Source organism: Emiliania huxleyi, assembly GCF_000372725.1.
Source record: "Emiliania huxleyi CCMP1516 unplaced genomic scaffold EMIHUscaffold_70, whole genome shotgun sequence".
Taxonomy (NCBI): Eukaryota; Haptophyta; order Isochrysidales; family Noelaerhabdaceae; genus Emiliania; species Emiliania huxleyi.
In genome coordinates this window covers 189210-211260 of record NW_005196755.1, presented here as the reverse complement: position 1 = coordinate 211260, position 22051 = coordinate 189210, and the positions used below count along the sequence as shown (strand labels likewise).

Below are 22051 nucleotides of genomic sequence, written 5' to 3'. Positions count from 1 at the left end.
GCGGGCAGAGCTCTCACGCGGATTAACTTTTCCCCTCGGCTGCCTCCTCCGACGCTTCGGACCTGATACTCGCCGCCGCGGCGGTGGCGGGCCGGGGCGGCGCCGCCGCATCACTCGCCGCCGCGGCGGGTGCGGCGGGGCTAAGCGCAGAGCTCGCCCTCGCACGTGCTGTGCGGCTCGACCTGCGGAGACGGCTCCGCCGCCACGGCCTCGCCCCGCTGCGGCGCGTCGCGCCACGGCACGAGGCGTTCGAGAGCGCCGGCGCCGGCGCCGCCGTGAGTTGCGGTGGCGGCGCCCGAGAGGCGGGGGAGGGCGGCGAGGAGGGCGGAGAGGAGGGCGGCGAGGAGGGCGGCGAGGAGGGCGGCGAGGAGGTCGGAGAGGAGGGCGGAGAGGAGGGCGGAGAGCCTCGGAGAGCGAGCGAGTCTGCGGTAGCTCAAGCACTGCTCTGCGCTGCTGCGCCCGGCGCGGGCTTCGGCTCTCGGGGGGGGAGGGCTGTTGAGTCTGATTAGTGAATTGAGTGTCAGCCATGCACAGGCGCGGCCTTCGGCTCTGCGGGGGCCCTGCTGATGAGGAGGTACCGGTGGACCGGTGATTCACTACGAGTAGGCGTGGCCTTCGGCTCGGCCTAATTAAGAGTTAATTAATAGTGAATTAGGCTAGTAATTAATTAGGCGTGGCCTTCGGCTCGGCGGCGCTGCCGGGCAGGGGCGGATACTGCACGGCCGGGCTGGGTGACACTCCTAGACACTTCCTAGACACTTCCTAGACACAGGGGCTGCACGGCCGGGCTGGGTGACGTCGGTTTGCTGGCTGCGGTGAGCGTAGCTGGGTAAGTGTAGGGCAGTGGCTCTTCACAGCTCTACCCGTGGGTAGGCGACGTCGCGGCTCGCGATTGGCCCATCGCCCCCTCCCAGCCCGACGCGGACGCCGACGGAGTGTGGCTCGCGTTTGCACGCCTGGTGGACTCTCGGCAGCCGGCGAGCGACGGCGCCGCGGCGCTGCCGGCGCTGGTTGGGACTGCCGCTGTGGCGCCGCTGCCGCTGGTCCTGTTCGGCGGCGAGCGGCTCGCGCCGATGCCGCTGCTGCACGCCGCGCTCCTGGACGACTGGATTTGCGCGAGCGACCGCCACGGCGGAGAAGCAGTCGCCGCCGTCGCCGCCGCGCGGCCCGCCATTGCAGCCGCCCTCGAGCGCTCTGCCGCCGACCCGGCCGCCGCGGCTTCGTCGCCCGCCGTCGCGTCTCTCGTCGGCGCGCTCCACGCGCTGCTCGCGGAGGACGAGGCGGCGCGAGCTGCAAAGCCGCGACGGGCCGCGAGCGCTTGCTGGCACGGCGGCCGAGGAGCGGGGGAGGGGCGGCGGCGGGCCAGGCGGAGACGGGGCGGCGACGCGAGGAACGAGTGGAGGTGACGTGACGGACGTCACACACACATACCGACTCCGTACAGACACAATGGTATAGCCGCTACAGTACGAAACGCCGGTAAGATGAAGTCGTCCTGCGCGCGAGGCTGCACTGTGCTCTGTGGGACTCCAAAAGTCGATCCCTCTCGCGCTCTCCAAAAGCCTAAGTATGCCGTGGGGCTCCTGCCCGTGTCCGGGTGTGGAGATGCGAGGGTCGCCCCCCCTTGCCCCACCACTTTGTGTGTGTGTGGAGAAATTTACCTTACCTTACCTTACCTTACCAAAAGCCTAACCTCGCACGTCGCAGTGTCCAGTGATACATCCGACGCTACCGGCGCGTGCGCTCCTGTAGGCCAACCGGGCTGCCACTCGCAGACTCCGTCTGTGTTAGCTGCCATATTGATTAGAGAAGAGGCTTCCACTCTACTCGCCGTGAGGACCTCTATCGTGAGGAGATGCTACAGCGGGGCGGCCGCCCTCTCCATGTAGGTTTGCCGCTCAACGGCCGTCAAGCCGTTACACTCGTAGAAAGGAACGCTGATCACCCTCCAGCCAGCCGCCGCGAGGAGGCGCCGCTTGAGCAGCGTTGGCCCGTTAGGCTTGCGCACGCCCCGGTCGTCGGGCAGGAGGAAGTGAGAGGGGCCATCCACCTCAATCGCGACGCGTGACGAGGGCAGCGCCAGGTCGAGCGAGTAGCCGGTGCGCGGCTCGAGATACTCCTCCTCGAACCGAGGCTTGACGGTGGCGAGGGAATCCGTGACGGAGCGCTGCAAGCGCGAGATCGTAACTGGACGGTCTTGCATGGCGTCACAGCAGAGCTGGCGCTGGGACTCGGAGAGGAGGTGCTGCTGCGCGTCTGCCCCTCGCTCAAGAGAGAGCCAGAGCTGCCACTGGTGCAGCTGATTGCGGGCTTTGATGCTCCACCTCGACGGGTCCCGCGCAAGCGAGTCGCTGATCACGCGCGAGCAATCCGCAAGTAGGACCTGGTGGTAGTGGCCCGCCGTCGCATACGCCCACACCGCGTTGGCCAGGTTCTGTGGGTTGAAACCAGCCAGCCCGCTGCGCACCGCCGCCTCCGCCACCGCCGCATACAGCGCGTCCGCAGCCACGCCCGCCGTCGCAAATGCCCACACCGTATTGGCCAGCTCCTGCGGCTTGAAGCGAGCCAGCCCGCTGCGCACCGCCACCTCCGCCACCGCCGCGTACAGAGCCTCTGCAGGCACGCCCGCCGTCGCAAATGCCCACACCGTGTTGGCCAGCGCCTGAGGGCTGAAGCCAGCCAGCCTGCTGCGCACCGCGGCCTCCGCCACCGCCGCGTACAGAGCGTCCGCAGCCACGCCCGCCGTCGCATACGCCCACACTGTGTTGGCCAGGTTTTGAGGGTTGAAGCGAGCCAGCCCGCTGCGCACCGCCACCTCCGCCACCGCCGCGTACAGAGCGTCCGCAGCAACGCCCGCTGTCGCATATGACCACACTGTGTTGGCCAGGTCCTGCGGCTTAAAGCGAGCCAGCCCGCCGCGCACCGCCGCCTCCGCCACGGCCGCGTACAGAGCGTCCGCAGCCACGCCCGCCGTCGCAAACGCCCACACTGTTGTGGCCAGCGCCTGAGGGCTGAAGCCAGCCAGCCTGCTGCGCACCGCCGCCTCCGCCACCGCCGCATACAGCGCGTCTGCAGCCACGCCCGCCGTCGCAAATGCCCGCACTGTGTTGACCAGGTTCTGAGGGCTGAAGCCCGCCAGCCCGCTGCGCACCGCCACCTCCGCCACCGCCGCGTACAGCGCCTGCGTAGCCACGCCCGCCGTCGCAAACGCCCACACTGTATTGGCCAGCTCCTGAGGGCTGAAGCGAGCCAGCCCGCTGCGCACCGCGGCCTCCGCCACCGCCGCGTACAGCGCCTCTGCAGCCACGCCCGCCGTCGCAAACGCCCACACCGTGTTGGCCAGCGCCTGAGGATCGAAGCCTGCCAGCCCGCCGCGCACCGCCGCCTCCGCCACCGTCGCGTACAGAGCGTCCGCAGCCACGCCCGCTGTCGCATACGCCCACACTGTGTTGGCCAGGTTCTGAGGGTTGAAGCCAGCCAGCCCGCCGCGCACCGCCTCCTCCGCCACCGCCGCGTACAGCGCGCGCTCCACCCCCGAACGCCGGCCGCACTTTGCAACGCCGTGAGCTATATTCGCCAGTGCTCGCGCATTGCACGACGGAATGAGGTCGAGCGTCCCCTGCACAAGCTGCTCAAGCTGCCCCTCGTGCCGCCGCTCGATGCGCTTCTTGCCCAGTTTGTTCCACAGGTTTGCAGCGTGGATGTGGTTCAAGCTCGTGCTGTGGGCAGCTACGAGCGCGAGCAATGCGTCGGTGCTGCCAGCATTCGAGATCAATGCGGACAGCTTTCGCGGTTCAATGTGACCTCCACCGTCAGCACAGCGGCTCGAGCGGTGGTGGGACTGGGACCGGTCATTGCGCCGATCGTAACAGTCCCGCTCGCGCCCACCTCTGCACCGGCAGTCGTCGTAGACGCACCGCTCGTCGTGCCATCGCTCAGCGGGCCGCCGTTGCTCATTACGCCGTCGTGGCTCATCACGCCGCTGCGGCGCGCCGCGCGAGCTTCGATCCTCGCAGCGAATGCACATGTGGTTGGACTGAGTCCCGACCTGGTAAGATAGAGCCCAACAATTGGCCTCGAGTAAGCGGAACTTTCGGTAATAGAGTTCTGTATACAGAATTTTACGACAAAGCTCTCTCGCACAACACTTGGCACGGGACTGGTGCGCACTGTATACACTGTATAACAGATTTGGTGGGAATTTAGTATTTCATTCAGAATTTCACAACAAAAGGCATCTATATCTTGCAAACATTTCAGAAATCGCGAGTCCGCACAAGTGCTCCAAGCGCTCCGCGGTGTTTCGATTTCCGCTCTCCTGCCCGCTCTCGCCAGCCCTTGATTGATTGATTGATGGGAAGGCGAAACACAGTCCGACCAACGACTGGGACACCAACGCGGTATGGGTGGACGCTAGACAGGCGATGACGGTCACACAGGAGCGACACACAGAACCACAAGACAAGACACTCAGCCCTTGGCCTTGCATGCAGCAAAACTACATGAATCTTCTCTCGCCCACCCGCGGTCGAGAGCAGTTTTGCCGTTGCACGATCCTCCGACAAACTTGGAGCTCTTGGACTTATTAAAATGAACTCTCGGGGGCACGGGACGCGGCACAGACGGGGCACAGACGCCAGGCTACAGACACGGGGAGGCACGTAGTGACGCAAGGGAGTCTAGGCGACAGTGGCGTCCTCCGACGCCGCTTGGAGCTCTTGGAGTGCAGTCGGCAAAATCTCACACCCAGGGCCGGGGAGCTAAGAATCGCACCAGCGGGCCGGACGATTGGCATCGGGCTGCGGGCTAGAGAGCCCTGACCCTGGGGGGGGGGTGCGCGGTCGCAGGGCCATCGATAACGACAAGCGACGCTTTCCGTGGCGACGACCACGATCTCAGCAAGCTGAAGGCGCTCAAAACTGTCGCCACGATGGTCCTGCAGGACGGACCGATGCTCTATCGCGAGGCCTGCCTCGTCCACGCGCGCTCCACCTTCTTCTCGGACCTCAACGCGGCGCTCGATGCCGATGTCTTTGATTCTGCCTTTCGAGCTATGGCGCGGAAGACGACAACGGCCTAACACGACGGTTACTGTACGCTCGTGGTGGGGTGGGGGGTGGGGGGGTATGTCGCGGTTCCAGGGCCGTAGGTAGGTAGGTAGTAAGGTGAAGCACAGCCAGGCTCGGACTGGACACCAACGCGGTATGGGTGGACGCTGGTAGGACAGATGATGACGACACGCACGAGCGACACACAGACACAAACAAGCTCACAAGACACACAGCCAGCTGGCTGCCACACACCCTGAGTCGGCGTACACATAACTCAGGGCCACATCCTCCCTGTCGCCCCCCCCAGCACTCCACGGTGCCAAGGGCACAAACAAGGGCATAACTCAAACAACAGACGACAGGAAGTGACATGTGAGGCTAGAGCAGCTTGCTCCACCTCTAGCAATCTCACCGGCCTGCGAGGCCCGGACGAGACCGTATGTGGGGTCTAGTGAGGTGTCTATGGACGCTCTCCTCATGGGCTAGCTGCCTGCGGCTAGCCCTTCTCGCACTCACAGGCGATGATAATCCAATGTATGAGTGTTTGCGAGCTGAGGCGCGTGTGCTAAATCTAGGCCGCACGTCGTGGCACTATGACGGAGGTAGACGTGCGGCCGCAGCGCGCCCACCACAGTCTCGGTGGGGCGCGCGTGTTAGCAAGAGAGTTGCGGGGAGAGCCATGCCCGACTATTCGGAGGCGAGCCCCACGCCACGGATGCCAGCCGTGCTTTCGCGGGAGTCGTCTTCCAAGCCGCGTCCCGTCAGCACTGTCCCCGAGTGGTCCCGCCTCGGCGGCACACACTCTCGACCAGGACAGTCCCGCCAACGGGAACGTGTCGCGCGCCGGCGACGATTGCGGCGTGGTCGTTGTGAAGCGAAGTTGGCACGACCACCGCCCTGCTTCGCAGACCGGGCAAGGAGGGGCCTGCTCCCGTTCCGCGAGGAACAGGAGGTCGCCCCCAGGGCCGCGAACCATACCCTACCCCCTAAAAACCTCGAATCCCGCCGCAGCCAAAGGATATCACCTCGAGAACCTCGAGAACATCGGCCAATCTCAGTCTCCTTCGGAGCTTGCGCCGCACTCGCCATGCTTCACTTAGCGTGCACCTCGCTGGTGCCGCTCCGGACCTCGCCCATTACCATGAAGGCGCCAGAAGCTGAGCTGAGGAAGAACCTCGAGGCGCGAAACGCGGTGACAGAGGAGCCGGGTCGCCGAGGACGCTTCTCCAAGGCGTGGAGCACTCTCGAGAAGGACGCGGACTGGCTCGGGTTCGTCGGCGGCCGCTGTCTGGATGCTCTCGACGACAGCCTCTTTCGCGGCGGCTACCTTTCAAGTGGCTCTCCGCCACAGGGACAGCGGCCTCGGGTGGTCGTGCTGGGTTCGGGTTGGGGCGCCAATGCGGTGCTCTCGCAGCTGAAGAACGCGGCGTGCGACGTGACGGTCGTGTCTCCGCGCAACTACTTCCTCTTCACGCCCATGCTCGCGGGCGCCGCCCTCGGCACGCTGGAGCCGCGCAGGTGCACGGCTGCTGCTCTCCACCGCTGCCCTCTTGCCCTCGCTGCTGCCGCCCGCACCTCCTGCCCTCCCGCCCTCTCTGCTGCATGTGTGCTCACTTAGTAGTAGCAAGCTCTTGGGAAAGAAGATACTCCCACTATTGCTCACTGCTCCTGCCCCCACAGCATCATCGAGCCAATCCGCGAGGCGAACCCGACGGCGACCTACTTTGAGGCGGAGGCGACGGCCATCGACACCGTCTCCAAGGTGGTCACTTGCGAGAGCGTGGTGTGTGAGGGGGTGAGCTGCGAGTTGCGCGATTTCGAGGTGCCCTACGACCTGCTCGTCGTGGCCGTCGGCGCGTCGACAAACACGTTTGGCGTCAAAGGAGTGCAGGAGCACTGCCTCTTCATTCATTAATGAATAATTAACTAAGTATTTAATTAATTGTTCATTAAAGGAGTCAAGGAGCACTGCCTGTTCATGAAGCAGCTCTCGGACGCGATTGCGTTTCGCGAGCAGCTGGGCTACGCCTTCGAGCAGGCCTCGTCGGGAGATATGCGGAGATGAGAGGAGACATGGGGAGATATGGCTACGCCAGGCCTCGTCGGGAGATATGCGGAGATGAGAGGAGATGCGGGGAGATGTGGCTACGCCAGGCCTCGTCGGGAAATATGCGGAGATGAGAGGAGATATGGGGAGATCGCGGCAGACCACGACCAACTTGAGGCATCCGTTGCTCGAGCAGGCCTCGCTGCCCGGCCTGAGCGAGGAGCAGCGGAGGGAGAAGCGCAGGCTCGTGGTGAGCTACCGCCCGTGACTGAATAATTCATCGGTATTGAAGTACTCGAGCAGGAGAAGCTCACCTTCGTGGTGATCGGCGCGGGGCCGACCGGCGTCGAGCTGTGCGGCGAGCTGCGCGACTTTGTGGCGCAGGACGCCCCTCGGCTGTACGAGTGTGAACTACTTCATCAATTGATGTCATCAACCAGTTGTAATTGTGGCGCAGGACGTCCCTCGGCTGTACGAGGACCTGCAGCGGTTCGTGCGGGTGGTGCTGCTGGAGGCGTCCGACAAGGTGCTGATGGCGTTCGACGGGGACCTGCAGGAGGCGGCGCTGCAGAAGCTGCGGTCGGACGAGCAGGGCATCGCCATCGACGTGCGGCTGAGTGCGGGCGTGCGGGAGGTGGGCAAGGAGGAGGTCCGGCTCTTTCCTCAATGAGTACGTGTAGGAGGAGTGGTCAGTAATCAATACCTAGGTGACCGAGGAGGAGGTCCTGCTCTCGGACGGATCCTCGATCCGGTACGCCCTCTCCCTGTGGGCAGCCGGCATCGGCACGCTCGACCTTGTTACTCGGCCGATATCGGCCAAGATTGGCAGAATGCATTGTTCACACTTCATGGCTGATGGCTAGGCACGCTCGATTTTGTGCGGAGGACGGCCGAGGCGCTGCCCGCCCAGGCGGCGCATGCCGACGAGGCGCGGGGGCGTCTCGCTGTCGACTCGTGGCTGCGCGTGGCGGGTGCGCCGGGCGTGTTTGCCTTTGGCGACTGCGCGCACGTCGTCGGGTCGCCGTACCCGGCCACCGCGCAAGTGGCTTCCCAGGCGGGCACCTACCTCGGGCGGCTCGTCGCGGACGGGTATGACTTCGGGGGCGGGGACGGGCCGCCGAAGCTGACGCCCGGAGCGCCGGGAGAGCGCACGCTGCGGCACGGTCTGAGCAGCCTGGCCCGGTCGAAGGAAGGGCTCGCGCCGCCCTTCACCTTTCTCAACCTCGGCATCCTCGCCTACGTCGGGAAGAGCGAGGCGCTCGTCCAGATCGCGGTCGGCGGCGACGAGGGCGGCAAGAAGGTCAAGGGGGCCGGGGAGGCGGGGTTCGCGCTGTGGCGCAGCGTCTACCTGAGCAAGCAGTACGGGCTGCGCAACCGGATTCTGGTTGCGGTGGATTGGGCAAAGGCGCGCGTCTTTGGCCGCGACCTATCGCGCTTGTGAGTAGAGGCGCGGCGAGAGGCGAATCACATGCAGCGCGCCGCACAGACGCTCGCTCTCCCTCTCCCCATGTGCATGTGGCATGATTTTATTTTTCGAGGCGACCGTGTATCCGTGAACATGAGAGAAAAATCAAGGCAAAAGGTTCAACTTCGTTTTTGTCGGGAGGGGAGGGGCAGGCTGCTCACACACGTCGTAGCCCCACAAACAAGTGTGGTTCTACTAACACGATATCGCGCGGATAAGGCGCGCGCGCCGCCGTGGTGGCGGAATATAATGTTAATGCCCGGGAACAGGACCGTTTTGCTTTACCGCAGTGCCCAGCGCGCAGCGGAGACGCCCCGCTCACCATGTACCCCCCCTCCCTCCCCCCCCCCCCCCCGCCACTCTGCCACGTCAAGCAGCCACGCGGCGCGACCGCCTCACGCCTTGCTCCAGTTCTTTGCCTTGCCGAGGATCCGGCCCAGCAAACTTCCGCCTCCACCGCCGCCGCCGGGCGCCGCCGCAGCGCGCGGGCCGGCGGCGCGGCCTGAGCGGTCGCTCCCCGCGCCGGCACCGAACGGCGGGGCGTCAGAGGTGAGTTGCGACGACTCGTTCCGGAAGACGAAGGCGGTGCCGCCGGCCGCGCCGCCCCCCGACGCGCCTCCGAGCTCCTTGAGCAGGCCCGCCTTGTCCGGCTGGGCGCCGGCGGACGAGGCGAACGAGTTTGCGCGGCGCGGCGCCGGCACCTACGCTCAGGGTGGGGCTTTGAGCCCCCGCTCGGCGGAGAGCCTCGTGTGTGTCGAGTCTTGGTGCTGCTCCGGTGCGCTAGCCAGACTGCGCGTCGAGCCTCTTCGCTCTCTCTCTCTCTCTCTCTCTCTCTCTCTCTCTCTCTCTGTGTGTGTGTGTGTGTGTGTGTGTGCAGGCGGGGAGCGATGGTGTGTGGTGTAGATGAGATAGCTGCAGTAGCCGGGGCGCCAGTTGGGTTGCCGCTCTCCACTGCTCATCTATACGGCACCACAGTCGCACTGGAGCCGCCGACGCTCGAGGCGGCGGACGAGGAGGACCGGAAGCGCTTTGGCGCGGGCGCGGCGGCTTCCGTGACGGGCGGCGGCGCGGGGGCGGGCGCCGCTGCCCTGCCGAAGAACTTGATGCCTAACGGATTGGTCGAGTGCGCGTGAAGCAGGTCCTCCTCCGCGAGCCTCCGCCCTGCCGGACGGCCAGAGCGCCGCGCGAGGCCGGCGGCTCGCTGGCGGCGGGCGGGTCGGCTGCGGGCGCCGCCGAAGACGCCGGCTGGCGGGCGACCATGCCGGCCAGGCTCGGGGTGGAGCGGCCTGGTGGGGGGGAAGGGGCGGGGGAAGGGACGGCCGAGTGAGTCGAGAGAGAGAACGAGGCGCGAGGAGCACTCGCGGCGGAGCGGACCCCGGCGGAGGCTGCATCTCGGCTAGACCTCGGCTAGACTAGACCTCGGCTGTATCTCTGCTGTCTCCCGGCTGTCTCCCGGCTGTCTCCCGGCTGTCTCCCGGCTGTCTCCCGGCTGTCTCTCGCCTCCTCCGAAGAGGCCCCCGACGGACGGGAGCGACTCCTCGCGCCGCAGGACATACTGCGCAGCCTACTCGAGACATCAGCCCCATATGACAGACACAGCTCACGAAGTGTCGGCCGCAGGACGTACGCCGCCGACCTCGGCGCCGCGGTCGCGCTTGCGGCGCAGCTCGCGACGGAGCGCCTCCTTGTCGACGGCAGCCTTGTCCGGAGAAAAGTCGAGCAGCGGCGCCGACCTAGTACCATACCTCCAGGGTATCGAATCCAGTGGGGGTTCAGCCCCGTGGGTGGTGTGGTAGATACCGGTCCCCGACGACCCAGCCGCCGCCGAGCTTCTCCTTGATCCGCTCTTTGACCTGGAGTCCCAGTCCAGACCTCTCTCAGGCACGGAGGCGCAGCTAGGCCCCTCCTTGCTCCTTGCCCCTCTGACCTTGCGCGACGTGTCGTCGAACATGTCGTCGCCGTCGTCCAGATCCTCCGCCTCCGCCTCCGCCGTCGCGCGCGCGATGATCTCGTCCTCCGCCTACTCGAGCCATTCTCACGTGACGATCACGCCCTCGCCAGCCACTCCTCCACCTCCTCCTCCGCCTCGTCGTCTGACGCGATGAAATCGTCGATCGAGTCCCCGCCCTCCGACCGGCCGTCCTATCAGCTCACCCTTTCTCTCCTCAGAAGTGACTCACTGGATCGAGTCGGCGCCCTCCGACCGGCCGTCCTCCTCCAGCTCCTCCTCCTCCTCCTCCACCACATCCTCCTCCTCCTCCCCCTCCCCCTCCTCCTCGGCCTCGGCCTCGCTCGCCGCCGCCTCCGCCGCCTCCGCCGCCACCAGCGCCTCCGCGCCGCCGCCGCCGCCGCCGCCGTTCTGCCTCGTCCGACGCATGAGCGCGCGCTGCAGTGTTTCCTCCTCCTCCTCCGCCGCCTCCTCCTCTGCCTCCTCCTCCGCCCCTGCTTCCCCGGCCGCCTCGCAGATCAGCGTCGCGCCGCCGTCCGCCGCCTCGCCCATCTCCGCGCCCGCCTCCGCCGCCTCCGCCTCCACCGCCGAACGCGCCGCCTCCGCCTGCTCCTCCGCCGCCTCCGCCGCCTCCTCCGCCTCCGCAAGCGCCTCCTCCACCGGCGCAGGAAGCGCCTAGTCCGCATACAGCGGACCGTGTTAGCTCCCCTCCTCCTCGACCCCCCCCCGCCTTCCCCTACCAAACGCGGGGAATGGCACCGCCGCATGCCGCCCCTCGCCCTCCTCCGCCTCCTCCGCCGCCTCCGCCGCCTCCGCCGCGGCGCGCGCGGCCCCGCCTCCAGCCACCCCGAAGCTGAGCTTGGCCTGCTGCGGCTTCCGGCTGAAGGTCTTGCCGCACAATCGCGCCTGACGAACCAAACTTGGCTCTCGCGGTGAGAGCAGCGGGCCGGGCGGCTGGCGTCTTCTCGCCGCACACGCACGCGCCGTCGTGGCGGCCGCCGCAGCTTCCGCCTCGGCCTGCGCTGCCGCCTGAGCTGCGAGGAACTCAGCCTTCGCCTCTTCCTCGCCCCCCCCCGGCGCCTCCCCCTCCTCGCCCGCCTCCTGGGTGCTGAAGGTGGCCTGAGGGGTGCACACTCCCTCCCCGCCGCTCCCCGCCACCGCCTCGCCCCCCGCCGCCTCGCCCCCCGCCGCCTCGGCGCCGCCGCCCTCGCCGCCCTCGCCGCCCTCGCCGCCGCCCTGGCCGCCGCCCTCCTCGCCCTCCTCGCCCTCCTCCTCGCCCTCCTGCTGCGTGTCGAACGCTCCTCCGCCGCCCGCAACCCACACCGCCCCCTCGGCCGCCGCCGCCGCCGCCTCCTCCTCCTCCTCCTCCTCGCCCTCCGCCTCCTGCTGCGTGTCGAACGACAGCCCCCCCTCCTCCTGGCTCGCCTCGAGGTACCGCCCCGAGCTGCGCGCCTCCTCGCGCGTGGCGGTGACGGCCTAGGCCAGGTCATCGCCAATGTGTGTGTGTGTGTGTGTGTGTGTGTGTGTGTGTGTGTGTGTGTGTGTGTGTGTGTGTGTGTGTGTGTGTTGGCGGCGGGGGGCGGGGGCGGGGGTGGGGTGGGGTGGGGGGGGTTGGGGGTCGGACCGAGACGCGCAGCCGCGTGAGCAGGGATCCGCGCCGCGCCGCACCCGCCCGCGCCTTGACGCCCTCAGCGCCGATCATCTTCTTGAGGGCGGCCTAGGAAGTGTCTAGGAAGTGTCTAGGAAGTGTCTAGGAAGGGTTGAGGCACTGCGCCGGATCTTCTTCTTCTTGAGGGCGGGCCTTGGACCGGCCTGCCTTGGGCTAGGAAGTGTCTAGGAAGCGTCTAGGGAGTGTCTAGGAAGTGTCTAGAAAGTGTCTAGAAAGCGTCTAGGAAGTGTCTAGGAAGTGTCTAGGAAGCGTCTAGGAAGGAAGGCCTTGGACCGGTCCGCCTTGGGCGTCGCCCCCGACGGAAGCACCACCAAGTCCTCGTCCTCCTCGTCGCCCTCGCCGCCGCCTCCGCCCGCCGCCTCCGCCGCCGCCGCCTCCGCCGCCGCCTCCTCTGCCGCTGCGCCCGCCGCTGCCGCCGTGTTTTTGGCCACGGCGGCCGCCGCCTCGCTCTTCATGCGGAAGCAGAGGGTGGAGCAGTAGAGGGAGCGCGTCTCCGGGCACTGCACCTGTGACGCAACACGTGCCTCACCAGCCACTAGTCATTGAGAATGGAGAAGGGAACGCGCGCCGCCGGGCACTGCATCGGATGTGTGTCTAGGGAGTGTCTAGGGAGTGTCCAGGGAGTGTCCAGGAAGTGGCTAGGAAGTGTCTAAGGGGTGTCTAGGAAGTGTCTAGGAAGTGTCTAGGAGGTGTCTAGGAAGTGTCCAGGAAGTGACTAGGAGGTGTCTAGGAGGAGTCTAGGCACTGCGCCGGATCGTCCTTGGACGTGAGCGCCTTTGTGCAGTGGCTGCACGACAGCCTCGCCGGCGCCGTCACCGCCGCAAGCCCGCCTATTCATGACCAACGCCTCACTGCCAACCCATTCATTGCTCGGCGCCGTCACCGCCGCAAGCCCGCCTCCCTCCGCAACGTCGTCCTCGTCCGCCTCGAAGCCAACCTTGGCCGCCCTCTCCACTGCAACCTCCACCCTGCGCCGCTGGATGGAGGCGAGCAGGTGGTTCTTCTGGATCGCCTTCTCGCTGTGGCCCGCCAGCTTTGCCTCGTCTTGCCGCAGCAGCCGCTGCGTCTCCGACTGCATCCGGTCAAGGTCCGCGTCGTCGAGCCGGCGAACGTGCAGCGGAAGCTCGGCGGCCCTCGGCCCTCGCTGGCCCTCCTCGAGCGCCTCGTCGTCGTAGCCCCCGCCGCCCTCCTCCTCCTCCCCCTCCCCCTCCTCCTCCTCGTCGTCGTCGGCGATGAAGTCGGCGTCGCGCCGCCAAAAGCGGTCCTTGACCTTGGCCTTTGCATGCTGCTCCTCGATCTCCGCCAGGTACTCCGCCTCCTCGTCGCTGCCGCGCCCGACCCCGCCGCCGCCGCCGTCGCTCTCGCCGTCGACGTAGTCCGCGTCCTCCTCCTCCGCCTCGCCGCCGCTCTCCGCGCCGCGCGCCGCCGCCGACCGGAGCCCCGGGGACCCGGCCGCCGCCCGCCGCGCCGCCATCGGCCTTCCTCCGCCAATCGGAACGTCGCTGCCGCCGCCGCTCTCCTCGTCGCCGCCGCCGCCGGCCGCCGCGCCGCCGCCCTTGCTCTGCCGCAGCCCCGCTTTGCCCGAAGCGCCGCCGCCGCCGATCGGCGCGTCGCTGCTGCTCTCGCTCTCGCTGCGCGCCGGCGCGGACATGCTTGCCTTGACGCGCTTGGCGGGCGGCGCCGCCGCGGCCTTTGCCTTGGAGGCCGGCCGGGCGGTGTGCGAGAGCGGCGCCTGCGTGCGGCACCAGCGGTGCCACTGCTTGGCCTCGCGCCAGAGGTGCTCGACCTTGGCGGCGGTGCCGTCCGGGATAGGGAAGGAGGCCTTCTTGCTCCCGTCGGCGTCGGCGCGCACAACCTTGCGCGCCTTCGCGAGCAGCTCGACGTTGTACTTGTTGCCGAGCTCGCGGATGGGGAGCTTCCACGAGGACCGCTTGCCCATCGACCCGACCACGAGGAAGTCGACCGAGCGCAGCTGCTGCTGGTTCACCTCGCGCGCCGGCCGGTCCGAGTACTGCGCTGCGAGTCGCTTCAGCGCGGGCTTCTCGGGCTTTGGGCCGACGCCGCCGTCCCCGTCGGACTCGGAGAGGAGCGAGTGGCGCGCCGCCTTCGCGCCGCGCCCCTTCCCCTCCCCCTTGCCCCCGCCGCCCCCCTTCTTCTTCTTCTTCTTCTTTCCGCCGTAGTCCGAGTCAGAGTCCGAGCCCGACGCCTCCTCGCTGCCGCTTCCGCTGCCGCTCAGCCCGTCCGAGTAGCAGCCTCCGCCGCCCCGCTCGGCGGCGGCGCCCGACGAGCGCGCCGCGCGCCGCGCCGCGCGCTGCGCCGGGCTCGCCCTCGCCGTGATGCGCGCGACAGCTCCCTCTTCGTCGGCGGAGCTCTCGGAGCCGGACGTCGCCGACACGCTCGGCGGAGGAGGGCGGGGCTTCTTCTTCTTCGGGTTGGCGCTCGGCGCGGCGATCGGCGCGTCCGAGTCCGAGCCCGACTTCGAGCGCGCCGCCGCCGCCGGCCGCTTGCGGCCGAGCTTCTCCTTCTTGCGCTGCGGCGGCTTGTTCTCGGGCGACGCGGCGCGGCCCTTCTGCAGGCGGCCCTTGCGGGGGGCGGCGAGCGAGGGCGCGGGCTCCTCGTCGAGGAAGAGGTCGTCGAGGTCGGCCATCGGCGGAGATAGCCGCCTGGTGCGACGGTACGGGGCAGAGCGGCGTGAGTCGGCGAGAGCGGCGGGCGGCGCCAACAGTGTTGCGGGCGATGCCGGCAGTGTCGCGGTGCGTGGATGGCGAGAAGGGGCGGCGGTGGCGCGGGGCGCGGCAGCTCTGGTCCGAGGGCTGGCTGCGCAAGCGTCGCGCGCGCGCGCACCCAGAGAGCGACGGTCGGGGTCAATGTGGCGGTTTGGCTGCGAGGGAGCGGCAAATTTGCAAGAACTCCGAGTTCTTGAGCTCTGGTCCTCTGGATAGGGTCGGTAGGGGACCCCAGCGCCGGCATCATCCGTAGAGGCACGAGTGTTCGAAGAGAGAGTGGACCTGAGCAACGACATGACTTGGAGGCAAATGATCGGAGTGGGAGTCAGAAATGTGGTCCTTGCGCGAGGGGAGCTCGATAGACTCGAGGGGCCAGGATACGCCGCGAGGAGGACGGAGTTGCGCCGAAAGGCAAAAGAAACCGCGAGAACAAGGGACCGGCAGGCGGCGGCGTCACAGGACGAGGCAGAAGAGAACGACGCGACAGAGGAGGAAATGACAAGGGAGAGAACGACGAGAGTGGGACGACCGCGAGGTGGCATGAAGGTTGCAGCGAGAAGCGGGGACAGCGGCCTCCCCAACTCGGCCGAGACCTCTCTTCAGCTCCCTTCGACCACACACGCCCCAGGCCCCCAATGTGAACTCTTCACCTCTCTCCACCGCAGGTGGTATGGGAGATGCGCGGGCAGGCGGGGCCTTCGGATGGGCCGCTGCCGTGCCTCATGATCTCGGTGCCACTAAAGCCAGGCTGCGAGCAGCAACTCCTGTTCCAGTTCCTCTCGGATGAATTTGGGAGGCGAGTAGCCGCCGCCGCCGCCGCATACAGGCGCACCCTTCCCGCCAACCCTCACGCTCGCCTCGTGCTCCCATCTCAGCTTCATGGAGTCGTCGCCGGCCCTTGCGCACGTGATTCGCAGCGAGCTGATGTACCTGCACCCGTGCCTCGACCTGCGGATAGCGCAATGCATCTCCAACCGGCGCAAGGAGCAGACGGTGGCGCTGCGGCGGCCCTCGTCGACGAGGAGGGAGAGAGTACCTACGCACCTCGTGCTGTCCAGCAGGTGGCGCTCGTGCGGGTCCTCGTCTCGCACCCAGACGAGGATGAGCTGGCGCGTGAGACGCCGCTGGAGCGGGCCACGGAGCCGACGAGCCGGCCGCGCGACGGAGGTGCGAGCATGATCACCGGCGCCATCTTGGAAGCTCTGGAGGGCGTGGGCGGGTGCTTTGCCGCTGAGCCGACGGTGCTGGTCAGGGTTGAGGGTCCTCCGCCCTGAACTGCGTTCTTACGAATGCCGGGGCGAATAGGTCCTGGCCGGCGTGGAGGAGTGGAACTCGCACGGAATCCACCACGCGTTGCACCACAACCTTGCCAAGGACCCGGAGGTGGCGCGGATCATGCCCACCTTCAAGAAGCGCGTCGCAAACACCATGCGGATCCAGCAAGAGAACATGGCCCGGGGCAGACTGACGGCGTTTGAGGCAAACCCTCGGGATCCCTCGCCTTCGCGATCGCGCCCCAAGTCTGCGCACTCGCGGCGCTCCAAGTCGCCCGCGCGCCCAAGAATCGGGAGTGGCTAAACGAACTACTGAGGAGGAGAGGGACAGCGGCGTCCGCGCGCAAAGGCGAAGAGAGATCATGGAGAGGAGGCCCGCGGCAGTGACGGACATCCTGCGTGGGAGGAAGGGCGTGTCTAAGCGAGTGCGAGGATCGCCTTTTCCTGTGGAGACCATTGTACGTATCACAAAGATCGAGCGACTCACGAGACACACACGACTCCACACCTCCCCCGAAGGCACTCTAGCACCCAGACACGGTGCGGAAGTGAGCAGGGTTCGTGATAAATAAATAAAAACGGAAAACTCTCTACTGTGAGGTGGGTAAAAAGGAGTCCCCGCCCTTGCGATCTTTGTGCAGGGTTCTTTGTGGGTGTGGTCGGCGACTAGCGGGGGTCGTCCTCCCGATGGGCGATGGGGGACTAACTAGCACTAACCGTCTTCGACATGGTCCCTGCTCGGGTCCCTGCTGCTCCTAATCTCTTCGTACATCCTCCTGCTGATCTCCGCAAAGTCCTGCTCCCTCCCTCGTCTCGCCCTGCGCGTCTGCTCCGCCTCACCGTCTTCTGCCCTGCGTCGTCTGGCGATGGGTCCTCCATAGTCCGGTCGAGGTCGCCGCCCTCCTCGTGCCTCTTCCCAACGTTCCCTGGAGGCCGATGCCGTCTGCTCCGGCTCCCCAGTCCCCGGGTCTGCCCTGCTCTCGTCTGCGCTAGTCTCTGCTTCGTCCTCACCGGCGTCTCTCCTCTTCCTTCTCCCCTTCTTGTATGCTTTGCACATCGCGTCGATTCCTTTTCGTGAGCACCAGCCTGAAGAGAGAGAGAATTCTTGATACGAAACCACGACGACACACACCAGTCGACTCGCATCGGTTGCCTCCATGAACGGCGGAGCTATTCTCGCGTCCACACCACACCTGGCTCCAACGTGGACACGCCCATAGCTGGGGACACTACTAGGTCACGCATGGCATCAGAAGTTTTATCTCTGGGCCCCGAAAGGCATCTCTAGCAGCGTCGTTACGCATGCGCCCTCCCCTCCTGGGCGCATACGCCTCACGTCTCGACAGAGCATAAGCCCTTGGCGTGTGACGAGACGAGTTCTTCGCCATCGCAGCGAGCAGCAAGCCACTCTCCGCAGCAGCCGGAGGCATCGCCGCAGCACTGTCTGCGCCGCGGTCCCGCACCCGTCGACGAAGCTCCCCCCGCGGAAGACCGCGCGTAGCGACGCCTTGACGATCGAGATGAGCGCGCTTGAAGCTCGCCCACCTACTGCCCCTGAGAGTTGGTTACCGAGTGGGATCAGCTCCCCCCCTTGGGATCGAAGCCGCCACACCTCGCACCCAACATCCCAGGCAGGATCAGAGAGAGACTCCGCACCGGACACCGCCCGGGCACAGACCCCCTACCCGTCGGACTACGCCTGGACCCCTCACAGAGCAGCCCACGCACAGGTCACGCATCGGCAGATTTGACACCTGGTTCAGGCGTAGACAGCACACACTGGTCACAGTTGCATAGCCCTGCCGGGGGGGACGAGTTCGCAAGGTTAATATTAAAGAATACAAAGTGGTGACAACCACTGAGTTTTCAGTGGACGACGAGCGTCGACTGAACAGAAGAGCGTCCCCACGACGCCTCGGTGCCACCCACCGGTGTGAAGACCATCCGGATCTACCGAACGCGCCCTCCGGGCGGGTCCGTTCCCGCGATGGCCCACAGTCCTCCGTCGCCTGATCGAACCCCCTCCCCCCCCAGTCCTCGTACTTCACCACGCCCATTACCTCGTAGTTCACCTTATTTGTCCATACCTGATCCTCCACCTCCACCCGACCGTCCACCCTCGCGTTCTTTGTCCCTCACCGCAGCATACTTGTTGTCTCGCTCCCTCTTCTTTGCCACCATTCCTCGTCCGGCACTTCCTCGCTCCTCCACCCCAGTCCGTCTCTCCACGCTTGGCCCTGCCCTCCTAGCTTGCTGCAAACTCTCGCTTCGAGAATCCACCGTCGTCCACCCCATGAACCTGTCGATCTCCTCGTCGCCCACGCCCTCGTTCCCCATGTACTCCAGCATAAGCTCGTCGTCCTCCTCAGCATAGCTCCCTCCTCCCACCATGTCGCCTCTCGACTCCGTTCCATCGATCCCACTCCGCCCACCGTTCCCCGCTGCCTCGCTATCGCCTCCCCTCTCCACTTCCATCTGAACTTCCTCACTCTGCTCGCCACTGACCGACTGATTGACCGACTGACTCTCTCTCTCTCTCTCTCTCTCTCTCCAGCCTGAAGCCTCTGTCGCGTCGTTCTCTTCTGCCTGTGCGCTGTGAGAGAGAGTTCTTGTATTTAAATTCTCAACAAACTTTCGCACGCTCAGCACCTCGATGAGGTCACATGGACCACCAAGAACTGGCACGGGCTGCAGATGCAGCGCTTGTCTGTCGTTCTCCACACCGCCGTGGCGTGGCAGACGGTGAACGAGCTAGCGTGCGGGGACAGCGGCATTGTGCACGGAGCTAAGTGCATTGCCGTTCTTAACGGAGTCGCTTAGGCGGCTCCGGTGGTGTGCCGGTGATAGTACTAGCACGCGCCAGTTCGCACCTGTGTCGAGCCTGTGTGCTAAAGAAAGAAAGAAAACAGACAACCCAAGGGAGGGATGGGAGGACGGCACGCCGCCACCACACAGGGATTTTAAGGAGAGGAGTGTGATGCGCTAGCCGTCGCCCACCCTAGGGAGTCTGCCTCTTCCTATCTCTTTTCGCAGTCTCTCGCCGATTCTCGCTGCAACCTTCATGCCACCTCGCGGCCGTCCCACTCTCGTCGTTCTCTCCAGGCTAAAGAAAGAAAGAAAGAAAACAGACAACCCAAGGGAGGGATGGGAGGACGGCACGCCGCCACCACACAGGGATTTTAAGGAGAGGTGTGTGGTGCGCTATCCGTCTCTCCAGGCTGTGAGAGAGAGTTGTTTTGTTTAAATTCTTTTTCATGCTTCGCGTGTGTGCCAAAACGTTCTCAACAATGTGGCTGGCCTTCCGCCCTGCCCTCCCGGCACACACACCGCTCACTGGGCTCATCCCGCCGCCCTCTCCTCCCCCACAGACCAACCCACAGCGTGATGGTCCTCTTGGGGCTGCTCGCGGCGCCCCAGCTGCGGGCCGGCGCTCCGGCGATGCAGATGGGCCCCGGCGGAAGGACGTACAGCGGCCTCGGGCGGATCCCCCGGCCGGTGCCCAGCGGTTCCAACGGCGGCCGCGGCCGCTGGGGCGAGTACTCCGGCCAGGCGTACCGCGCGAGCCGCAACTCGGACCTTCGGCGAGCGAGGCGCGGCGAGTTTGGCGGCCCGCGCGGCGGCCCGCCGTTCTTTGGCCCCGAGGCGTACGGCCCGTACGGGATGCCGCCGCCCTTTGGCGGCGGCCCCTACCCCGCGCCCGGCCCCTACCCCTGGGGCGGCGCCTTCCCCACCGATGCAGAGTACCAAGGCGGGGGCAAACTTTCGGACATGCCCACGACCGAGACAGTCCGAGACACGTCCGAGACATGTCCGAGACATGTCCGATAGGCGGCCCGTACCCGGCTCGCGTCGAGGGGCAGCCGGCGAACGCCTCGCACGTCGGCCCCGGCCCCGTGCACGCCGTGTGCGCTGACACGTCCGAGACATGTCTGCGCCTAGGAGCCTGCGTCGCAAGGCTGGACTCAGGCGGAGGTAGCGGAGGCGGCGAGGCTGAGAGCGGAGGCGGCCAAGGCGGCGGTGGAGGCGGCCGAGGAGGCGGCCCAGAAGGCGGAGCAAGAGGCGGCTGCGGCGGCGGCGGCGGCGGCGGCGGAGGAGGAGGATGCCAAGGCAAGGGAGGAGGAGGGGGCTCGGCTGCGCCAGCAGGCGGCGGGGGCGAGGCAGCTGGACTCCTAAATTACTGCTGAGCTAACTACCTGATTCGCGTCGGCAGGCGGCGGAGGCGAGGCAGCGGGCTGAGGCGTCCGCTCAGGCGGCAGCGGAGGACGCGTCCAAGGCGCTCGAGCTGGAGCAAAGCGCGGGGGCGGTCGGCTTGCCCCTAGATGCCGGACGCGCGGCGCCCGCACCCAATTGTCTTCTTCCCCGCTCTGCTCTCGGCTGCAGCTGCACGACCGCCGTACAAGAGCGGTCCCTTTGCCGTCCTTGACCCGTCTTCCCCCCCCCCGTCCTTCCCCCCCCTCCGTGTCAGGTCGGTTTGCCGAGCGAGCAGTACTACTCGGAGCCGTACGGCCAAGCCGCGTACGGAGGGGCCGGGCAGCAGAGGATGAGGGGGCAGCTCGGGGCTGGCGGGGCTGGCAGGGGGCGAGGGCGAGGCGGGCCGGGAGGAGGGGGGGCGTGGGGCGGGGCGGGAGGAGGGGAGCTTTACGGGCCGCCTTTCGGCCAGCCCGTGCCCGGCTCTGTGCGGGGTCGCGCCATGCGCAGCAACCGCGAGGCGTTCGGGGGGCGGTGAACCGCCTTCCCCCCCCCCCCTCTCCCTCCCCCTTCGGCCTCCTCCTTTTTCCTCCCTCCTCCTCCTTCGGCCTCCCTCCTCCCTTCTTCCTCTTGGGCCTCCTCCACTACCGCTTCCGCCGCCGTCGAGGCCGCTTCTTCCTCGCCGCGGCGGCGGCCTCACGTCCCATGCGTTGCGGCACCCACGCCCGCGTAGGTCGGCCGCGGGGGAAGCTCCCCCCCCCCCCCTCCCCGCCCCCGCCCTCCCCTGCTCGACCCCTTGCGAGGGCGGGCGGTTCACCCGCGCGCCCTCCTGCCGTCCGGACTCTGTGACTCCCGCCCCGGCCCGAGCCTCTCTTCTCTCTCTGTGCGCGAGCGGAGCTGGCCTTTGCGGGGGGGTGGCGGGTGGCGGACGGGACCCACCACTTGTTCCTTACTCGTGTGCGCCTGTGTAATTGCGTGTGTGCGGCCGCTCTCCTCTTTCTCACGCCATGAGCTCTGGCTGTGCGTTGTGTTCCGAGATGTACGGGGAGCGGACCCTGAGTTGACCAGGGGTTGTGCGCTGGGTCCTCCTGCTCGGCTCCAGCCAGTAAACAAGTCTTGTCATCAACAGAGTAGAAGGATCTGACCTCGGGGCCGATGTGACCAAGCGCTGGTAGCGTGGTTTAACCTCACACCCATGGTCTCACAGTGTGCCGGCAGTCGCCGAGCAGTGTCGCTCACACAAGCCGCAGCACAAGTGACTGAGGGCCAGTGAGGGCGAGCCCATCGCTGTGACAGCTGTGGCAGCCGCACAGTAGGCTGTGTCAACTGTGCAGAGTGTGTGAGCAGCAGAGGAGCTGTTCTCCAGGCTTCTGTCGCAAAGAGCTGCATGCCACCGAAAGCGCTGTCGAGGTTCGCCGAGCGCGGCGCAGGTTGAGGGAAGCCGCCACCGACGAGCGCGTTGGACTTTTCACTCCGGACAAAGACGGCCGCACGCACACGACCTGCGGTCGTGCGGCCGTCATAGCGGCGAGGCGCGGGACCGTCTGTGGCGAGGTGGGTCGCGTCCCTCGATTTCCTCAACTCAGGGTCCGCTCCCTTTATCAGCAGGAACCAGAATGCAGAAAGACGCACTTTGCGACTCGCACTATCCATCTTGTGTGAAGTTTTGCGCTCGACGCGCTT

General features: G+C 66.7%; 4 protein-coding genes across 4 annotated transcripts; 2 read left to right on the top strand and 2 right to left on the bottom strand.

Annotated features, from left to right (window-relative positions):
- Positions 1 to 1858: 1858 nt before the first annotated feature.
- EMIHUDRAFT_216603 (hypothetical protein) lies at positions 1859 to 2203 on the bottom strand (the record flags this gene model as incomplete). The annotated part of the gene is made up of 1 exon (XM_005761612.1): positions 1859 to 2203. The coding sequence occupies one exon, from the start codon at positions 2201 to 2203 to the stop codon at positions 1859 to 1861; it is 345 nt and encodes a 114-aa protein (XP_005761669.1).
- Positions 2204 to 6192: 3989 nt separating this feature from the next.
- Positions 6193 to 8651, top strand: EMIHUDRAFT_428171 (hypothetical protein; the record flags this gene model as incomplete). The annotated part of the gene is made up of 8 exons (XM_005761611.1): positions 6193 to 6569; positions 6732 to 6934; positions 7007 to 7089; positions 7295 to 7330; positions 7402 to 7482; positions 7556 to 7732; positions 7806 to 7881; positions 7962 to 8651. The coding sequence occupies 8 exons, from the start codon at positions 6193 to 6195 to the stop codon at positions 8537 to 8539; spliced, it is 1611 nt and encodes a 536-aa protein (XP_005761668.1). The 3' UTR covers positions 8540 to 8651.
- Positions 8652 to 8958: 307 nt separating this feature from the next.
- On the bottom strand, positions 8959 to 14827 carry EMIHUDRAFT_105623 (hypothetical protein; the record flags this gene model as incomplete). The annotated part of the gene is made up of 13 exons (XM_005761610.1): positions 8959 to 9264; positions 9534 to 9849; positions 10090 to 10127; positions 10200 to 10296; positions 10364 to 10416; positions 10491 to 10583; positions 10637 to 10705; positions 10806 to 11186; positions 11271 to 11417; positions 11670 to 11987; positions 12136 to 12228; positions 12489 to 12686; positions 13064 to 14827. The coding sequence occupies 13 exons, from the start codon at positions 14825 to 14827 to the stop codon at positions 8959 to 8961; spliced, it is 3873 nt and encodes a 1290-aa protein (XP_005761667.1).
- Positions 14828 to 20443: 5616 nt separating this feature from the next.
- On the top strand, positions 20444 to 21349 carry EMIHUDRAFT_438103 (hypothetical protein; the record flags this gene model as incomplete). Its single annotated transcript, XM_005761609.1, has 3 exons — positions 20444 to 20483; positions 20646 to 20930; positions 20956 to 21349. Coding segments are annotated over 3 exons (471 nt in total), but the record flags the coding sequence as incomplete, so codon positions are not given.
- Positions 21350 to 22051: the final 702 nt, after the last annotated feature.